Source organism: Ictidomys tridecemlineatus, chromosome 2 (genome assembly GCF_052094955.1).
Source record: "Ictidomys tridecemlineatus isolate mIctTri1 chromosome 2, mIctTri1.hap1, whole genome shotgun sequence".
In the NCBI taxonomy this organism is placed as follows: domain Eukaryota; kingdom Metazoa; phylum Chordata; class Mammalia; order Rodentia; family Sciuridae; genus Ictidomys; species Ictidomys tridecemlineatus.
The window spans coordinates 10,797,013-10,817,900 of NC_135478.1; the positions used below are offsets into that span (position 1 = coordinate 10,797,013).

The 20,888-nt window shown below is 47.0% G+C and overlaps 1 protein-coding gene across 10 annotated transcripts; it reads left to right on the forward strand.

Moving 5' to 3' along the window:
* The first annotated feature begins 794 nt into the window (after window positions 1-794).
* Window positions 795-19,353, forward strand: Znf333 (zinc finger protein 333). Of its 10 annotated transcripts, none has more exons than XM_078037411.1 (10): window positions 795-1,028; window positions 3,377-3,420; window positions 4,784-4,907; window positions 8,148-8,230; window positions 11,752-11,839; window positions 15,125-15,204; window positions 15,986-16,112; window positions 16,510-16,608; window positions 17,151-17,227; window positions 17,787-19,353. In XM_078037411.1, exons 2-10 carry the CDS (start codon window positions 3,418-3,420, stop codon window positions 18,897-18,899), a joined length of 1,794 nt encoding a protein of 597 aa, XP_077893537.1. In that variant the 5' UTR covers window positions 795-1,028; window positions 3,377-3,417; the 3' UTR covers window positions 18,900-19,353. The 10 variants fall into 10 exon arrangements, with proteins under 10 accessions (XP_077893537.1, XP_040146289.2, XP_077893560.1 ...); XM_040290355.2 differs by having other exon boundaries at window positions 796-1,028; window positions 16,513-16,608; XM_078037424.1 differs by having other exon boundaries at window positions 800-1,028; window positions 17,868-19,353.
* Window positions 19,354-20,888: the final 1,535 nt, after the last annotated feature.

The following is a 20,888-nucleotide window of genomic DNA, read 5'->3' on the forward strand; positions in this document are numbered from 1 at the left end:
CTTCTTACCATTTTTTTAAAAAAAAATGCTAATGTAGCATAAACTTCAATGTGTTGAATTCATTTTATTGGAATTGAGCAACCTCATTTCCTTCTCTATAACTCCCCTCCACTCCTCATTTTGGAGCACGTTTGTATAAAGCAACATCTCACCTTTGTAACCCTGGCACCCAGCATAAAGCAAGGAGCTGATGCTCTAGAGATTATTTATTGAAAGAACACACACATAAGCTTCATATATAAAAAATATTAGGGTACTGGTTTTCCGAGGAGGAAAACTTAGGAATGGAGTTAGATACCCTACTGAAACTTTTCCTTCATAGCTACAAAGCAAACATATTACCTTTTGTTATATATATATATTTACATAACAAATATGTAATTTTTAAAAACAAGAGCCAGATCTCCCATGTATTGTCTTAGATCACATTTTTTACTAGTGAGAAAAGCAAGATGTAGAAGCAATTAAACATATACTCCTACTTTTAATACAAATTAGAAAATTTTTGTTAGAAACAAAAACTTAGGTACGGGTATGTTTTTGCGGGGCGCCTGATTTAGCCAAAGGAGCAAAGCAGTAGGTTAGGAGATAGAAACTTAAGTACTAAACATTCCCGCCCCGCCCCTATCCCCGCCCACCAGTCAAGCCCCGCCCCGACGCCGCTCCTCAAGAGCAGACCCCGCCCTATCCCGGGCAGCCGGACCTAAGCCCCGCCCAAGCCCCTATCCCTCGGATGTAGGCCCGCCCCCAGCCCCGCCCTCCCGGCCGTGTCGGACCCTACTCTAGAGTTCTAACGTAACTCCCGTGGAAGGGAGTTGGAATTTCTCCTCCTCTGAGGAGACTGAGGAAGGCGTCAGCATTTCTGCGGCCTCCTAAAGCGTCTCCGATTTCGAGAGCCGAAGTCCTGAGCACTTCCGTTCCCGGCTGCCCCGAGACCGGAAGCGGAACTGCGCGGCGGCGGCGGGCGGCTGTGGCCGTGCGGGACTGCGCGGCGCGCGGCGGTGGGAGTGTCTCCGGCCGGTCTGCAGGTGCGGCCCGGCCCCTCGGGAGGGCGGGGCGGGAGGGGACTGTTTGCCTGACGCTGGGAGGGGCCGGAGGGCCTAGGACAGCCCCAGACCTGGCTGGAGGCGCTTTGCTCGGCGAGGGCCCGGGAGAGGCCCGCACTTCTCGGGCCTCGCCGCCCCTCGCCCCGTAGCTCGCCCTGGTCTGCTCACGGTCTGGGCAGACAGGGTTGTCATCCTGTCCGAAAGGAATCCCATAGTGCAGTACAGGTCTGGCAGCTCAGGAAAGTGGTGACACCGTCCCTCTCCGTCTCCTGCCCTCCCTGATTTATAGGAAAAGCGCATTAAGAGGACCCTTCTCTGCCCCCCTTATGCAAGATAACTGTATATTGGTAATTCAGGTTTTATCTTATAAGACATTTAATCTGTCTAGCTTTGCAACTGCAATGTTAGGTCTGGTGTAGGTGTGCAAATTGGTTTGAGCGACTTTATTTAAAAATTGAAGAGATGAACTAGATGACAAGGGATTTAATTTGGTGACTGTCAATTTGTGGTCCCTTAGCTTAATATGTGTTAGCTTCACTTCTCTTGTTTCTTCTTTTCTGTTCTTTTCAAGTGGGCTACAGTCCTTACTCCAAACTTGTGAACTACAAATCTTCCAAACATATTGGACTCTGGAAACAAGATAAATTCTGTTAGTACCAGAAACTGAAACTGAGTTGGGATGTCTTTCTTGATAATGGAATTAAAACTAACTTCTACTGAGAAATGAGGAAAGATTAACTCTAGAGGAAAATTAAAGATCAGATTTCAGTTTTGTCAATGAAGTATTTGCCAAGGAAATAAATGCCTCTCCTTACCTTTTTAGAAAGAATCATTGTTTCTTAAAGATACTTGAAATTTAGTGTTGTGATTTATTTTATATTTTAAATAGTCATTCTCCTGTTTGGTTTTTAATATCTTGTTTTAGGGTTTGCATATGTGTTTGCGAGCATGTGTGGGCATAAGGCTTCTCAGACTTACTGTATGGAATCATTCTTGAGTAGTGTTGACTTTTGGAGCACATTTTCATTGGGGTTCCCTCAATGAATTGGCCCTGTAAAGAGGGAAACAATGTTGCGGTAATACATATAGCGCTTGTTCCCCTGAAGGTATCCTAGAGAGGCAGTTCCCTGAAGGTAATAGTAAATTTTGCACTGTGTCATGAGTCATAGGGAAGCCCCTGAATTCAATTTTTCTTTTCTTTTCTTTTTTTTTTTTTTTTACCAGGGATTGAACCCAGGGCCACTTAACCACTGAGCCACATCCCTTTTTATATTTTATTTAGAGACAGGGTCTTGTTGAATTGCAAAGTGCCTCACTAATCTCCTGAGGCTGGCTTTGAACTAGCAGTCTTCCTGCCTTAGTCTTCTGATTACAAGCCTGCTCCACATTGCCTGGCTGAATCCATGTTTTAAGGAGGGGAGTGACATAATTATGTTTGTGATTTAAACAAAACATTGGCTCCTGGATTGAGTATGGAGTTTGAGATGAACAAGAATGAATACAGTTTATCTAGGAGCCTCAAAAATTTCAGAAGTTACAGGATAATAGAAAGGAGTTGATGACTGTAAAATCAGAAAGGTTGAGATATGTGTAGAAAGTAGGATTGAGAGAATTTGATAGATGATGTGTTTTTTTTGTGTATCACATGATCAGCAATCTTTGGCCCATACATAGGTGAAATATGGTCCACTGCTGGCTTATACAAATAAAGTTTTATTGGAACCTATTTGTTGATGTGTTGTCCATGGCTCTTTTTGTGCTACAAGTGTATAGTAAAGTAGATATGACAGAGATTACATAGCTCATAATTCCTAAGACAGTTGGTGCGTAGTCCTTTGCAAAAAGTTTGCAAACCCATAAACAGTACTTGGTACACATCATGTTCTGTGCTGGTGGCTGGGTGTGGAGTTTTGAAAAGAGTGGGCACAGGTCTATCTAGGCTTATTAGGTTTACATCACAGTTGGCGAGAGACAGGCAAAATCACCTAAAGAAATAAATTTGAAACCACAACTTGAAAAGAGCAGTGAAGGAAAAGTAGAGGCTGTTAGAGGTAACTAGAAGGCATGTAAGAGGAAACATGATTCCTTCATGAGATGGGAGGACCAGTAGGAATCACCAGGGACTGTTGTCTGGAAGGTGGTCTAGGGCCCTACTCTTGCTTATCGCGATAAATTCCCTGTAATGATTCTCAGCTTGGCTGCCTTGCTGGAGGCCCACACAGTAGGATTCGCCACCCCCCCCCCCCACCCCGCTCAAGCCCTGCTTGGTGTTCTGCCTCTGCCACCCTCACACCCCACTTTTTTTTCACTTAGTATCTCTTTTATTGCAGGGAGGACATCTACTGAGATCTTGAACCCCACTGCTGATGTCATGGTGAGGAGATTGGGGGAATCTGGATGCTTGAGGTGGGGCTGATAACCATGTACTCTGGGCTCTATTTTCTCCCCATCCCAACTGAGGGAGAAAGGAGAGAGGGAGTGTGGAGCACCCTCATTCCTGCCCCAGAGGACCTGGGGACATTTTTTTATGCATGACCTCTACAGGGAACTGTTATGGGAGGAGGGTCCCTCAACACACCCCAAGGCACTGTTTGCAGCACAGGGGCTTCTCTAGGGCCATCTCTGTCATCCTTTGTGAGAATTACTGAGAATACATGTGGCAGTATAAATCTTTTTTTTTTTTTTGTGGCTGTATAAATCTAACTTGAAGTTAGTTAAGATTCAGTAAAAGTAAAGACCCAGTTTCTTAGTCACTGCAATGATATTCCTCAAGTGTGCTGCAGCTGCACACGTCATCTTGAACACTGCAGGCAGGCATCTCATGATCACAGAGGGCCCTGATGGACAGCACAGCTCTAGGGAATTTGGAGATCAAGGGGCCATGATGTTTCTCAGATGCAATAGAAGCCTATTTTAACAAGTATGAAGGACTATTAAATTCTTACAGTATACCCCTTGTATCTGTAGACCACCCTCAGATACAGGGGGTCTACAGGTCTGTATTTGTGGTTTCAGTTTCACTCATCAACAGGAGGAAGGGTGATTATAGTACATCAAGATATTTGGGGTGGGGGTGGAAATAGTCACATTTACATAACTTTTGAGGTATAGTGTAATGCCATGCTTGTTCTGTTATTGTTGATCTTTCACTGTCCCTAATTTATAAATTAAGCTGTATCAGGGGTATGTACGCAAAAGAAAGAACATGTTTTATAGAGGTTTGGTGCTGTCTGTGGTGTTAGTTCTCTATTGGGGGTTTTGGGGTGAATCCCCTCTATATTAGAGGGGTACTATACTCTAAGTATTGGGGGGCATCCTAGGACTTCACCCAAATTAAGAGGTCAAACCCAAATTTGTGATTCCATAAATAAGAAGGTTCAGGAAAAGCCCACAAAGCTGGGATGAACAGGTCCTGCCATCGCCAGTCAGCTGGGTTACCGGGAGAGCAGATTTACACTTGAGGGTTTGTGTAAATGTGAAAGGAAAGTAACCATCTCACCCTGGCGGGCCCTCAGTTTTGCCCCAGCAGCATGGAAGCTGTTATAGGTGTGTCACAGAGGGTGTGTTTATGTGCCCAAACAGTGCCCTCCTCCGCCACCCAGAGTGATGGGAGGCCAGCTTTTCTGCCCCCAGGTGTAGAGAGAGCTCCCTGTTGCATGTCCTTGCATGGGGGTTCACTTCCTCATCCTTCAGTGGTGGATGGTCTTTGCTGAACCAGAACGTGTGTGCTTTTTAAGGAGTCTGTCACCTTTGAGGATGTGGCCGTGGGGCTCTCCCAGGAGTGGGCATTGCTGGACGACGTGCGGAGGGACCTGTGCAGATATGTGTTACTGGACAACTACCAGACCCTGGCCCGCAGAGGTGAGGCTGGCATTGCGCCATTTCTTGCTGCACGTGTGTGCCATATACTTCCTCAGTGTCTGCCCTGTGGACGAGCATGTGGGTTAGGCTTGTGGGGTTTATTGTCCACTGGAATCCCGAGATTGACAAAGCCCCATTTATTCCATTGACTTTATTCTGTCCCTAGTGAGGATGTCTGTGGGCCTCACTGAACTTGGCCCTGGACAAGGGTTAGGGAGCCTCTGCCTCTTGGGCCAGAGAAGAGGGGATTGTGATTTGGGTTACTATTAGGGCATTTTCTGTGCTGTCACAAAACATTGAAGGCTGACTACTTTGTAAAGAAGAGGCGTGTATTTAGCTTACACTTTTGGAGACTGAAAGTTCAAGATCTGGTGGCCCCATGGATTCAGCCTCTAATAGATGGCATCACTGTGGTAGAAGTGCCTGCAGATGCAATCACATGGCGAGACAGGAAGCCAGCGAGATTCAGGGCCAGGCTTGCTCTTTTTATGACCACCCCCTCTTATGGGATGCGAACTAATGGGCATCCTGTGAGAACTACTCACCTTCTCTAAGAGACCCAACGACCTACCTGCCTTTCACTGGGCTCCAATTTGTATGGTTCCCTGTCCTCCCAACAGCGCCACAGTGAAGACTGAGTGCAGCACATGAACCCTGCGCGGGCACCCCCAGACCATGTCCAACCTGTTGCAGGGTGCTGAGGAAAGAGCTCTGCTGAGGGCACTAATAGCTGGGAACGGTCTCTCTGTTGCCCATCGAACTTGTCAATCTCCCCACCTGAAGCCCATGTTGAAGCTGAGCCTGGGTGAATTTATTCTCTGCAAGCTGCCAGCCCTCAGCCATGCGCCTCTCTCTAGGCACAGGGACTCCACTGTGCAGGTCCCACCTGGCCTCCTTGGTGGGGACAGGAGCAGAGCCAAGGCAGTAGAATGAGGGGCTCTCCAGACCCCAGGTGGGGGTCAGTACCAGGCTGCAGAGCTGACCCACCTGGCTAGGGTGAGTGCTCTGGGAAATGTCAGTCTGAGGGCAATGTTGAAGGCTCTTTATTCCAAGGAGAATTATGAGAGGTTTTTCAAGTTCATTTAGCTTCTCTTTTGTTTTCACTTTTGAACTCTTCTCTAATACTTTCCTTAGGTGTCAGAAAAGTATGTCCCAATTTCTTTTTCTTAAAAAATTGAGATATACTTCACATATAATAAAAATTTTTAAAATACATAATTCATTGACTTTTACTGTATTCATAAACTATCTAATTCTAGAACATTTTCATCACCCTAAAAAGAAACTTTGTCTCCATTAGCAATTACCCCCCCCCACCAGCCTCTGGCAACCATTATCTACTTTCTATCTCTATGGATGTTCCTATTTTGGACATTTCATATAAATGAATTTATGTAATTCTGTATGTAGCATTTGTTATCTGTCTTCTTTCATTTAGCATAGATTTAAAGATTCATCCATAATGTAGCAAGAATCAGAACTTTATTCCTTTTTAAGGCAGAATAATATTCCATTGTACAGATATGTTTGTTTTGTTTGTTCATGAATCAGTTGATGGGTACTTCCATTTTTTGGCTTGGCTTAGTCCATTTAATTTTGCTGTGACAAAATACTTAATGCTGGGTAATATAAAAAGAAAAGAGGTTTATTTGGCTCACAGTCCCAGTGGCAGGGAAGTACAAAGATCATGAAAGTACAAAGAGCTGTATCCCCAGCACTATGTGTCCTGGTGAGGGCCTCCTTAGCCACATCACAACACGGCAAAGTAGGAAGGGAAACTGCTGTGGGCAGAAGGGACAGGCATATAAGGTGGCCTTGCTTTATAACCATCTGCTCTCGAGAGACCCAGTCTACTCCATAAGACCAGCAATAATACATTCATGAGGGTGGAGCCTCTATGACCTAAATATCTTCCTCTAGACCCCACCTCTTAAGGTTCTGCCCCCTCAACGTTGCCACACAAGTGACCAGATTGCAAGACCTGAACCCTGGGGACATTCAGAGCACATTCAGAGCACATTCAAACTATGGCATGACTGTTACGCAAAATGCTGTGGTGAGCGTTTCTGCCCCAGATGTTAGTTGTCTTGGGTCTGCACTCAGGAGTGGGATTGCTGGGTCATCTGGGAGGCCCACTTTGGGTGTTTGGAGGAGCTATCCCACTGCTCTGCTTTCCCACCGTGGTCGTGGTGGTTCTGATATCTCCCGTTCTTAGCCACCATTGTTGCTCAGTTCCTCTTTAAACTTAACACTTCCAAGTGTGTCCTTTTTTCTTCAAAACTGGAGATAAACCCAGGACCTTGTGTGTGCCAGGCAAGTGCTCTGCCACTGAGCTGTGCGCCCAGCACTGTGTGTATTCTTGACTAGTTGCTTCTTACTTGGTTTTCTAGTAACACCCTTCTTTGGAAATATGTCGCAATCCTCATAGAATCTTCAACTGGGGAATCACCCTTCATTTCCCCCTCAGTCCGTTGACTGCTTAAGTTCCTCACACGGCCCTACTTGTGGATGCCTTTTTCTCTTTCAGTATCCTCCCAAGTTTAGGCTCAACATGAAAATAAAAAAAACTACAAATATATACATATATGTTCTCTCTCTCTCTCTAGCCCTCTTTATCCAAGGATTCTGCATCTGTAAATTTAACGAACCACAAACACAAAATATTTGTACTTTGTACACTCCTACCTACAGTACATACAGATGTACATGCAGACTTGTTTCTTGTCATTACTCTCTAGAGGAGAACAACTATTTATGTAGCATGTACATTCTGTTGGGTGTTATTGTTATTATATTTGGTACCAGGGATTGAGCCCAGGGGCACTCAACCACTGAACCACATCCCTAGGCTTTTTATATTTTATTTAGAGACAGGGTCTCACTGAATTGCTTACTTAGGGCCTTGCTAAGTTGCTGAGGCTTTGAACTTGTGATTCTTCTGCCTTAGCCTCCTGAACTGCTGGGATTGCAGCAGCCCCTTTGTGTGGGGAAGCCCTCAGTTAGTGCACCACCATGCCCGGCCCTATTGGGTATTATAAATTTTCTACACAAATAGTGCACCATTTTGTATAAGGGATTTGATTAACTTTAGATCTTGGTATCTAAGGGTAGACCTGGATACCAACCCTGTATAGATATGGCGTGTATGTGTGTATGCATAGGTATATATAGGGTTGACTATATTTTTCCATTTATATCACCACTTCTTTCTGAAAGTATTTTTTTCCCAATTCATTTTAGACTGGGGGTCTCAATGCAAATCTAAAGAGTCAGCGTCTCTGCAGGGTATTTTGGAAGACATATCACCCAGGGACACACAGATGGTAAGATTCCTGGATTATCTCTAGCTCCCTTTTGCAGCAAAGTTGAGGAATCTATGAACTGGAAAACCAGCACCAGAACCAGGGAGACATTTGAGGCAGGGGAATCTCCTCAAAGGGAAGCAGCATCAGAGGGGATATATGACTTTTGAATTAGGGCAAATCCCTGCTGTCACTCAATGTTCTTTCTAGAAGTTTCTGTCAAGTGCACATTTCCATCAGTGAGTCAGACATTGAGTGTATAAGATGTGATTACTTCTCTCTTTTTAAAAAAATTTTATTCTTTTTGGTAATACATGACAGGAGAATGTGTTTTGACATATTATACATATTATACATAGTATGATCTACTTCTCAACAATGATCAGGAAAATGTGGCCAGGTGTAGAAGCCCCCTGAAAACCATGAGCAGGAGAGAGCCCTTCAGTGGAGCAGACAAGATACTTGGTCCAAAAGAACTCAAACCCTTTTCTAGGCCTGTCTCGAAAATGCTGAAAATGTGCTCCCTACTGGGAGGATCCCCGGTTCTGTCTGGGGTGCTGGAAAACTCTTTGCTGTCACTCACCTCTTGCTGGGAGCAGCCTCCACCTAGAGAGAAGGGACCAGTGAGTTTAACCAGTGCAGGAGGGGATTCTGGGGGACATGTAACCTGGATTTGACGAGAGATCTGGCGAAGGAGAGGCCACTCTGATTTTAAAGAATGTTGGAAAGTCGTCGGGATCCTTTAGAATCCTTCCTGGAAGGTGCCCCTTTGTGTGGGGAAGCCCTCAGAACTGGCCTACACATTACTGTGCATAGGAAATGCAGAGAGTCCGCTTGTTCCCCACTTGGGCTCTGAGTTCCTTCTTCCTCACATGACAGGCCTCCCACCCCCAAAGCCTGGGTTCCCATTCTTGGGAGTTGGCAAGAGTTGGGGTTGGGTTGGGGGGGGAGAGGAGCCCAGAGCCTGGCCTCGCACCTCAGTAGTGTGCACTGCCTGTAGGATGGAAGGGGCTTCTGCTGCATCAGAGCCCCAACCCAAGCTGGGCCTGCTTGTCCCAGAGACAGTGAGGTACCCAGAATCCCTCAACCTGACCCCGTCTCTTTGCCATGGGTTAGTGTCTGCTTCAGTGTCAGAGACGTCCATCCCCATGGACAGGGTGGGATGTCCTGGGATGTAGAGAACCATGCTCTCTTCCTTTGATGGGGAACCTTCTGGAGCATAGAGAATCCTCCATCCTGGGCAGCCTGGTATGGGCTGCCGAGCAGCTGAAACCCTTGCTCTTCCTGGCTGTGACAGGTCCCAGTAGTCGACACCCTTCCCTCCCTGCACCCTCTTTGTCCTTGGTTTCTACTTATTTTGGTTGAGAACATCTTCCAGTGGTTGCCTGGGACAGGTACATAGTTTTTGGAAACTTGAGACCCCAAAATGCCTTATTTGAGCTGCTGGGTTGAAGGGACCTCTCTGGCTGTGTCATTGCAGTAAGCCCCATTACAGAGGTTCTGCATGTCATCAGAGTCCCTATTCGTGCTTGTTGCATGAAGAAATGAGTGGACACGTGCTGGGGAAAAACGGCCTGGGCTCCGTCACCACCTTGTCTGTGGTCAGTGATGGAGCTTGAGAGTGAAGGAGGGAGAGGGAACCCTGACAGCTGGGGGCTCCTCTCTAGGTTCTGTGGATTTTGTCCTTTGAGTACAGAGTTCTAGCATCTTCCATGGATCTTTCTACTTGGGCCAGCCCCACAAGATCCCCAGTACTGAGGGATGGGAGGGGGCTTCTGCTGCATCAGAATCCCAGAAACTGCTCAATGGGTGTGAGCAGTTTCCCCTGGCTGTGTGACTAATCTCTGACCCTGTCTTCCTCCCAGTTGCCCCTGCCTCACATCTTCTCTTTCAGGATGGTCTGAGAGGGCAGAGGAGGTCCACCCAGGGACACTGAGCAGTGCATCCTGGAGGTGTGCAGCCCATAGGTGGCAGAGTGGCTTTGGAGCTGGGAGTCAAGCCCAGGCCTAATAGCAGGACCGTAGCCTTCTTCACAGCCGGAGGCCACACAACTGCCACTGGCTGATGGTCCCTTTGACTGGTTCTTCTTGTCTCTTCTGGGCACCACCCAGCTTTCTCCCAGTCATCTGGCAGCTCTGTGGCCATGTCTCCTGGGGAAAAGTGCTTCTGGGCAGGGATAGAATCCTGGGGGAGGGAAGAGCAGCTGGACCCTGGGCCCTGTCTTGTCTGCTCTAGCCTTTCTTCCTGTGGCCTTTCTTCCACCCCATCCCCTACCCCTTCCAAGACCTGGTACCTGTAGGGATGTGTGGGTTCCATGGTCTGAGGTTGGTGAAGAGTGCTTGGCTCAGGTCCCTGCGTTTCCTTACTGCAGCAGAGTGAGCAGAGGAGAGGGACACGGTAAGCCACATCCTGAGCACTGCCCCGAGCAAAGGTCTTCCTCCCAGTTGCCCCTGCCTCACCACCTCTCTTCAGGTCCGTGCTACAAGGGCCTCCCATCTCCCAGCTGCCACCTCATCCTGCCTGCTTTACTGACACAGTATAACCCACCTCCAGTGCTTCACTGCTGCACCCTGCCTAGGGCCACCATCGGTTCTCCACTGAGGGACCACTCCCAACAGGCTTCTAGACCCTCCCTTGGACACTGAGACCAGAGGGGTCTCTTAGAAATGCAAGTTAGGCAGGACATCTTTCTTGCTCCCCTTGAGGGAGCAACTGCCAGTAAAGAAGAGTTCAAATCCTTTCTCCTACACGTTCTATTTCGCCATAACCAAATACTAGGCACTGGGTACTTTGTTAAAAAAAGTTTTTTATAGCTTATAGTTGAAGTGGCTGAAAGTCCAAAATTGGGTGGTCCCATCTGTTTGGCCTCTGGAGAAGGCCTTGTGGTAGATGGTGTCAAGGGGGAGATGTGTGCAAGTCGGGGAGATCACATGATGAAACAGACAACCAGAGAGAGATTCAGGGGTCACTCTTGCTCTTTTATGATGGTCCATTCTCTTGGGAACTAGCTGGGGACCCATGAGAACTACATTAATCCCTTCCAGAGGCATCACCCCATCGACCTAATTACCTTGCACTAAGCCCTACCTCTTAGAGGTCCCAACATCACCACACCGAGGACTGAGCGCCCACCCAGGAAGCTTTGGGTACAAACTGTATCCAACCACAGCAGGAATAACTGCTTCCAGGAATAACTGCTAACTGCCCTCAGGTCCCCAGCACCCGCTCTCTGCCCCTCAACCTGCTGGCTGTTCACTGGAGCATTCGCTAGAGCCCCTTCTGTTCTAGTGTTTTCCTCCCTGCAGGAGGCTGCTTCCCTGAGAGGGGCATCTCTCTGCATATCATTTTGGCATGACATGTTATCACAGTGATTAGCTTTGTATTCAGAGTTAGGTGTATCTTGACAAGGTAAAGGGGTGTCTGCCTGTCTTGTCACACATTCCCTGGGGCAGGGCCAACCACACAAGATCAGTTAGGGTGAATGGGTGTGAGCAGTTTCCCCTGGCTGTGTGACTAATCTCTGACCCTGTCCCTCTGTCCAGTGGCTGCAGGTGGCCTTGCAGACTCAGAGGGTGGTGATGCCGGTGCCCACGCTGGGTCTCCCCAACCCATGGGTGGCCAGGGCTTCTGGTGAGTGAGTGATGTATGGTACATGTGGCTGCAGGGCCTCAGTGTTCTGTTTTGTCCCGGAGTTTGTGACCCATTCCACCTCTATTTCTTCTTCTTTTTTTTTTTTTGAGAGAGAGAGAGAGAGAGAGAGAGAGAGAGAGAGAGAGAGAGAGAGAGAGAGAGAGAGAGAGAATTTTAATATTTATTTTTCAGTTTTCAGCGGACACAACATCTTTGTTTGTATGTGGTGCTGAGGATCGAACCCGGGCCACATGCATGCCAGGCGAGTGCGCTACCGCTTGAGCCACATCCCCAGCCCTCCACCTCCATTTCTTGAGTGTAGGCACTGCCATGGTCAGAGGAGAGACCGTGAAGCTGTCTCATTATCTGAGTGTTCCAGGGGGAGTTACTTGCTAAGATTGTGGGCTGGGACCCTTTGTTCTTTTTTCTGTAATGAGATAGCAGGAGCATAATTATGTGAGGCCAAGCATATATTAATCATTCCACAATGTATGCTTGTTTCAAAACATCATTACACCATAAACACATATGATTTCTATTTCTCAGTTAAACAACATAACAACAAGAGCAATAACAATAATAACAAAAACAATTTAAAATAAAAGAAGGGCCCAGATCTGGGAAGCATAAAATTATTCTCCTTGTAACATAAAAAGTAATATTTCTGTATAAGCAATTTATCAAGAGTAGTTTGAACACCATTAATTCTTGACTATACAATTTGTGCTAATTTTGAAAATTATGATTGAATTTACTAGAAATGATCTATTTTAATGATCTGAGCTTTTAAAAAAGAGATTAAAAACCGCATCTTCTGAGAAATGAATAAAGTATATTAATTCAAGTAGACAAATAACATCTTAGCATTAATAGAAAGGTATTGGTTTCTTTTTGTCTGTCTACTAGTGAGAAAAATGAAGTTTGTTTCTTACCAGTATCATCCCATCTTGTGTTTGGACAGGGTATAATTCTGTGTTGCTCTTCAGTTTATCTGTGGTTAAGTCTTTTGGGCTGGGCTCTACCTCCTCCACTCCCTCCCCTGCCCTCCCTTCTCCTCTCCCTTCCTTCATGGTTCTGGGATGGACCCGAGATTTCAAAACACTCTACTACTGAAGGACACCCCAGCCCTCCTTGTTAATTCTTTAAAGGGGTATGACTTGGTCCTGTGGTGAGGTGGGAGCCAGGAAATAACTACAAAGAAACATTGATCCTTCACTCCATGGAGCTCACAGCCTAGATGGCTGTAGGGTTTTTAAATAAGATTAGAACACAATGGAAGCGCAATGCAAGGACTTCATCTTGGGGTGCAGGGAGGAATTCTGGGAAAAGACAGATGTTCAGACTTAAACCAGGGCTGGAGGTGGTGTGTGCACCTGTGGTTGCAGCTCCTGGGGAAGGGGTTTAGGGAGGTAGGAGCATTGCTTGAGTCCAGGAGTTCAAGATCTGAGAAACATAGTGAGGCCCCATCCCCCTCCAGAATAATACAAAATAAAAATAATAAATCACATAAATAGAATCTTAGAATAGGGCTTCTCAACCACAGTCCTCCTAAGTTTGATGCTTACTTTCAGTCATACATTCAGGTTACTTCCACATGATCCCATCATCCTGAGTTTTAACCAATTCCCAACAAGAACCTAAGTGCAGAATCTCAACCAAGTATCACTCCAAAAAGTCCACATCTCATCAGGTACATGCTCTAAGTCAGCTATGAATGGGACTCGAGGTGTGATCCCTCCATCTGTGACTGTGAAACCAGAAAACAGGTTATATGCTCCCAAAATATAGAGGTGGGCCAGGCACAAGTGACATTCCTATCTCAAAGGTGGGAAATTGGAGGGAACAAAGAGGTCATAGGTCAAGGCCAAATTCAAAGCCCAGCCAGGCAATTCTGGGATTTCCAGGCCTGATGATAGTCGCTCTGGCTTGAGGCCTGTCCTCTGGCGCTTGGTTTGAATGTTTCACTGGAGTTTCCTCAGATAAGTGAGGAGGGTTGAGCTGCTGGCTGGGTGCACAGCCTGGGTAATAGCGAACCTGGTGACGGGATCAACATCCAGAGGATGGGTGAGGCTGCCCCCTGAGCAAAGCTCTGAGGGAGTTGAGAAGAAGGTCTTTAACCTGTGGAAGGCTGGAGGCTGATACAGGAGACCAAGGAGGAGGCTGGAGGCCTGATACAGGAGACCAAGGAGGAGGCTGGGCTGGGGTCACCAGAGCTCTGGAGGGTGGCAGCAAGACAGGGATTGGGTGAGTCCAAGTGTTAACTGGATCCCCACTGTGTGGAGGCCACCTGTAATTCTTGCTCAGTTAGTCCCTGGTGTGGTGGGAAGTAAACAGGTGGTGAAGAAATGGGTGCAGAAGTGCGATAGCCTACTATGGAGAGTAAAAATTAAAAAGTAGCCAGTGGGAAAAGCGGGGTGTTATGGCTCAATTGTGTCCCCAAAAGAAGATCCATTGAAGTCATAGCCTCTAGCACCTGGGCATGTGACCTTACTTGTAAACAAGACCTCTGCAGATGTATTCAAGAGAAGATGAGGTCATGAGGGTGAACCCTGATGCAGTGTGACCGGTGTCCTTGTAAGGAGAGAGAGATGCCAGGTGGAGGCACAGGAGAAGGCTATGTGAGGATGAGGTGGACACCGGAGGGTGCTTGTGTACGCCGGGGTACACCAAGGTGCACAGCTGCCACCAGAGGAGGAGGAGGCAAGCATTTCAGGGGGTGTGGCCCTGCTGCCTCCTGGATTGGGACTTTAGCTTCCACAACTGTGAGAGAAGACATTTTGGTGTGTTTTTTAGAAAATATTTTTTTAGTTATACTTGGCCACAATATCTTTATTTTGTTTATTTTTATGTGATACTAAGGATGGAACCCAGTGTGCCTCACATGTGCGAGGCAAGTGCCATCGAGCCACTACCCTAGCCTCATTTTGGTAGCTGTAAGCCACTCAACTTGTGGTATTTTGTTACTGTGATGACACTAATACAGGGATTGGCCATGGCACAGGTTTACACAGTGAGGGGGAAGGTCCCATCAGGAGGGAGAGGTGGGGTGTAGGAGATGAGGGCTGCCCGGAGCTGTCTGCTCATCCTTTGCAGGCCAGAGGGAGGGCTGGTGTCCATGTGAAGGTGGGTAGAAGGGCGCGCCCTCCTCAGCCAGAGTTACAGAGTGGTGGTGGTTTATCATTCCCCTTCCTTGGTTCTCTGGGGGCAGGATTAGCCCCTCAGAGCAGAGGATGGCATAGGGACATGGCCAGCCCTGACCCTCATGCCTCGGCTATTCTCCCCCAGCTCTGCCTGCTCAGGATCCTGCCTGGCTCCAGGAAGAGGAAGATGCTATGGCTCCTGGGTGGCTGACCACCTGTTCCCAGGTGAGTAAGAAAGTCTTTCTTCAAACGAACACTGTGGTGCTGGAGAAGGACTTGCCCCCTTCATGGACCTCCTGGGCCTTCTCCACCCCACAGCCATCAGGAGCCAGGCCTTTGCCCTGGGTAGGGGGCAGCCCAGGAAACAGTTCCACACCCTCATTTAGACCCTCCACAGGCTGCTGAGCACCAGGAGGGAAAAGCCAGAGCTGTCCTTGCTTCACGGCCTTTGTGGTCTCAGTGGACATAGGGTTTAGTCATTTATAAGATATTTCTCTGTGGCCTGCAACATGCTCAGGTCTGCTGGGCCCCTGGAGCTGGGAGAGGGTAAATCTTCAAGGCTTCTTGGCTGGTCATGGAGAGAGGCATCCTTTCATGAAGTCGAGGTCTTTGGCAAGGGGCATAACCTCATGCTGCTGTTAGTTATAGAGTGGCGAGTAGATACACAAGAGTTTTAAGTCTCTCTGTGTCTTTTTCTCTCTCTCTCTCTGTCCCTCCCTCCCTCCCTCTCTCTTACTCTCTTATTTTTGCTTTTGGGGCTGAGGCTGGAACCCAGGGCCTTGTGCATGCTAAATACATGGTGTGCCCCTAAGCTGCACTCTACCCCCTCAGAGTTTTAATTTTGAGGCCTGAGCTGAGGGGCAGATACTGGAGACCTCAGAGCCCGATCTGAAGACCCCATGGTTGATGTCTCCCATTCCCAGGCCTACCAGCCCCACCATCCTGTTGAGACTGGGTGGGGGAGAGGGGTTATTCCTGGCTGAGCTAGAATGGGTGTGTGTTTTAGAAACCAGTGACTTTTGCGGATGTAGCGGTCGTGTTCACAGCAGAAGAGTGGGTTTTCCTGGACTCTGCTCAGAGAAGCTTGTACAGAGATGTGATGCTGGAAAACTATAGGAACCTGGCCTTCTTGGGTAAGTCTGGCTTTGCTGCCTCCTCACGCAGCCACCATGGGTTCTAGAAACTGTGTTTGGGAGATCAGGAGGCAAATAGGCCAGGCCATCCTCATAATGCTTCCAGTGGCCTCCCCATGGAAGTGAATGTCTGTTTTCTTCTTGTCTCTCCATGATCAAAAGATTCCAGGATTTTTAAGTATCTCTGAACCAGGCCCTGGGTTGTGTGGACCAGGGAGCTCTGGTGTCCTCTATGTCCCAGTGTGGAGGGTTAAACTTAACTCCTTAGTGGAAGAACTTTGCTGTGTCCCTCAGGATTCAGGCATGAATCTCTAGAACATTAAAGACTTAGGGATGTCAGTCCTGGGGTCACAGCAGGGCATGGTCATCCCTTACTGGGCATCTTCTTTCCTGAAAGCAGGAGATGAACTAGGAAAACCCAGTATTTTGTCCCCCTGGGAGCAAAGAGAGGAGCTGTGGAGCCCTGAGAGAGGAGTCTTCCCAGAGACCTGTTTAGGTGAGTTCAGGCAGACCTAGTGAGCACCAGCTCTAGGAGGCAAAAGGGGCCTAAGAGTTGGAAATTGTCAACAGGGGACATTCTCAGTGCCTTGAATGAGAGGGATGTTAGGTTAAGCTCCTTTAGAAAATCAACCTTTCCTTTTTAACTTTAATACTTTCCTCTGATTTGATAGAAATATTTGTCCTTCCTCCTCTTCATATTTACTATTTTTATGCATGTATTTTATCTGTACCTCCCACTGTACATTCTTGCTAATATTTCCCTTCAATGTCAGTCCCAGTCTTCATGGAATCTTCTCTAGCAAATTGTCTATGATTCTTATCCGTTGTTCTGTGATTACATAACTCTGCACATAGTCAAATGACTTCAGTAATTTTTCTTGGCTCTCTGATACATTCTTCCTCATTGTAATAGTCTTCCTATGTGTGGGATCAGTATTGAAAAAAAACATAACTAGCCTTATTATGCTTTTTGGTTATCTTGATCCCAGAGTTTCTTTCTCTGTGCCTTTAATTTTTTTATTACCTAATTCATTTCAGAACCTCAACTTCAACCCCAAGAATCAATTCCTAGCCAAGATATTTTTGTGGGGATTCCATCCATTGGCACAAAACAGGTAAGATTCACAAGGGATTACTCTTAGACCTCTATAGAAGGACAAGTCTATGGTTGTTGCTGTAGGGTAGAAAAGCAGTGGAAGAGCCCAGAGAGATTGGTGGCAAAGGGCACTTTCCCAGGATGTAGTAGTTTTTTTTTTTTTTTGAGACAGTGAATGTCATGAATTGGGGTAAAACTCTAAATGTATAGTAAAACTTGTGTCTTGGGACTGGGGTTAACTCAATGGTAGAACATGGGCTTAGCATTTGAGAGGCCCTGGTTTCCATCTCCAGTACTGTAAAAAACCCTTATATCTTTCCATCAGTAATCATTTTCACAGTTTGAATGCAGGTATTGAGTGTTTAAAACTTAATTTTGCTTTAATAATTCAGAAAACCTCTGATCTAAGAAGCCCCAGGAAAGTAATGAAAAGAGCTCTGGTGGAGAGTGTCCACCCTGTGCCTCTCGAGGGAACTCTGAGTAGATGTAGGACTACTTTCTCCTGAATTCAGCTTCCATGGGGAACACGATCTCTGAGTGTGATAAAGCTTTGTCTTCACGTTTTCCTTAACTGACAGGAGCAACCACAGCCTGGAGAAGATCTCTATGAATATAGTAAGTCAGGGAAACCCTTTAATACTATTGAACCAATATTTCAGGCAATTTCTGCTGGAGAGGCCCCCCATGATTGTCAAGAGAGCAGGAAGTCCTTCTTCCAGAACACTCACCTAATCACACCTGAAAAACTCCGCAGCATGGATAAGACTTATGCATGTGACCAGTGTGAAAAGTCCTTCCGCTACAGCTCTGACCTTCTCAGGCACGAGAAGACTCATACTGCAGAGAAATTCTTCCAGTGCCAAGAATGTGGACAGGCCTTCAAGTATTCCTCGAATCTGCGAAGACACCTGAGAACTCACACTGGAGAGAAGCCCTTTGAATGCAGTCAGTGTGGGAAAACCTTCACCAGGAACTTCAACCTGATTCTGCACCAGAGAAACCACACAGGAGAGAAGCCCTATGCATGCAAGGACTGTGGGAAAGCCTTCAACCAGCCCTCATCTCTCCGGAGCCACGTGAGAACTCACACTGGAGAGAAGCCCTTCACATGCAGCCAGTGTGGGAAAGCCTTCAGGGAACACTCGTCCTTGAAGACGCACCTGCGGACTCACACCAGAGAGAAACCCTATGAGTGCACTCAGTGTGGGAAGCCCTTCAGGACCAGCACACACCTGAACGTGCACAAGAGGATCCACACGGGGGAGAAGCTGTATGAGTGTGCGACCTGCGGTCAGGTCTTGAGTCGTCTGTCCACCCTTAAGAGTCACATGCGGACTCACACCGGAGAGAAGCCCTACCAGTGCCAGGAGTGTGGACGAGCCTTTAGTGAGCCCTCGTCCCTCAGGAAACATGCGAGGACTCATAGCGGCAAGAAGCCCTATGCGTGCCAGGAGTGTGGGCGAGCCTTCGGCCAGTCTTCACACCTCATTGTGCACGTGAGAACCCACACCTCGGGGAGACCCTACCAATGCAATCAGTGTGAGAAAGCCTTCAGGCACAGCTCCTCACTTGCTGTGCACAAAAGGACCCACAGTGGCAGAGAGAACATCAGGAAAGGTGGCTTACCTTTGTCAGCGTCTCACTCCTACAGTGGCCCCTCGTCAGTTAGCTGTGGGTTTGGAGAAGTGTAAACATTTGGGCTGCTGTTGTTCTTAGAATACTTGTTAGCATGTGTCTCATGTTTTCACGTCCAGCAGGTGAAACCAGCCCTGGCCTGTTTATTTCTTCTTACATGAAAAGAATATGTTTCTTACTAACACAAGACGTTGTTGAGGAAAGAATAGGAATGAATGGGGGTGTGTATGTTTATTTCACCACAATTCCCTAACTGACGCATTCATCATGTCCGTTTATATAAACACTTCATGGTGGTTGAAATCAATGTATTAAGTTCTACATTAGCCCACTGGATCAAGCATATTATTTGTGTAAACACACACTTATAAATATTGATTTCTGATCAGACATTTACTGAGAGAGGTATGGTATACTCCCCACCATGGTGATGGAGAACTAAATAATTCCATCAGTTTTTAAGTGTATGTGTATATTTTGAAGCAATGGAATTAAAGAAAGCTTTTCACATTTTGTGCATTTCCTGAGAATTGTTACTTTTATAAACTGGCCCTTTTTCCCTAGTGATGGCTGTTCAGCCCTGTGCCCTGCGATAGCCACTGGCCCTCAGAGCTTGCTGTTAATAGACTGCAGCCTCTGCCTGAGGCGCTGCATCTCTTGTTCTCCTCAGCGATGCCTTGAGGTGGGTCCTGTGTTCACCCCCACCAAACACGGAAGCTGGGGCTCAGCAAGTTGAGGGGAGTACTCGAGGCCACTGGGTAAGGGACGGGGAGTGATTTTCTCATGGTGCTCTGACTCAGCATGGTGTCCATTTGTGTGTCCTCTCACTGTGTTCTTTTATGTTTTATAATACTGTTATTTGAGGGATGATTTACACCAAAGTCCATAAGTCTTAGTGTGAACCTTGATGAGTTTCATGTGTGTCTACACTGACTACTACCCCATCAAAACGTAAATACTTCATCACTGCAGAAGTCTCCCTTGCACTGCATAGACACTGCAGTCTGTAAACCCTGTCCCCAGAGGTCACCACTGCTCTGACTTCTACCACCATAAGTTCACTTCCTGTTCATGGAAATTGAACCACACAGAGCCCTCTTCAGTTGTTTGTTCCACTGTGTGTGTCCTGTGTTCACGTGGCACCCCTCAATACCATGTCACTGAGGTTGGTCCACGTTGCCTGGTAACAGTGGCTGGTGCTGCCTTTTAGGGGCTTGAGCTCTTGTCAACAGCGCTTCTCCTGGGCCTGTGCAGCTGTGATCTGCCTCAGCGTCTCTGCCTCCACATCGCATCCACCCCCTTTGCTGCCCCGACCACTGATGAGACTGTTTCTGCTCCTCTCTGCATGTAGGTGAGTCCATCTTTTGAGGAATGTCTCCCCCAAACTAGCAGCACAAATCTGATTTATGTGAACCCTCCCTAATCTCTCTCTTCCCCCTTCAAGGCTGAGGATACCAAGAGAAGCATAACTAAGACATTTTCAGGATCATCAGGTGGCCAGCATGGGGCCACTGGAGAGATGTCTACAAGTCTGGTCACCTGTCATTTCCTAACCTAACTCCCCTTCTTTCCCCCTTGCCTGAAGATTGACAGGAGCTCAAGCATCTGCTGAGTTGAGGCAGTCTTTCAGGCTGCTAGCCCACCATCAGCTCAGTTTTGTTGACTTAGCAAATAAATGATTTTCCCTCACCCCAACAACTGCCCTTGATTCATTGGGCCCTTTTCAAGCAGGGGAGTAAACAGACTTGGGTTTGGCGGGAGATGTAAGATTTCCATGTTTTATGTCCTTTTCACTGATTACTGTAGCAGTATAATTAAAGAGTTCCAAAGAAACAACTCTATCATTGTATTTATGCCTAACTTGCCTGTGTAATTCCTAACCTCTTTCTTACCCAGTGCTTAGTGATGTTGTGGTGAACAGAGGCATGATGATCCTTGAGACACTTTGGCTATTTCCTATTGCAAAAGTGATCTATCCCGTTGCCTAAAGACTTAAAAAATGTCAAAAGCAAAAATGCAGAAAGCAAAGCTTGTTTGAAAACTTA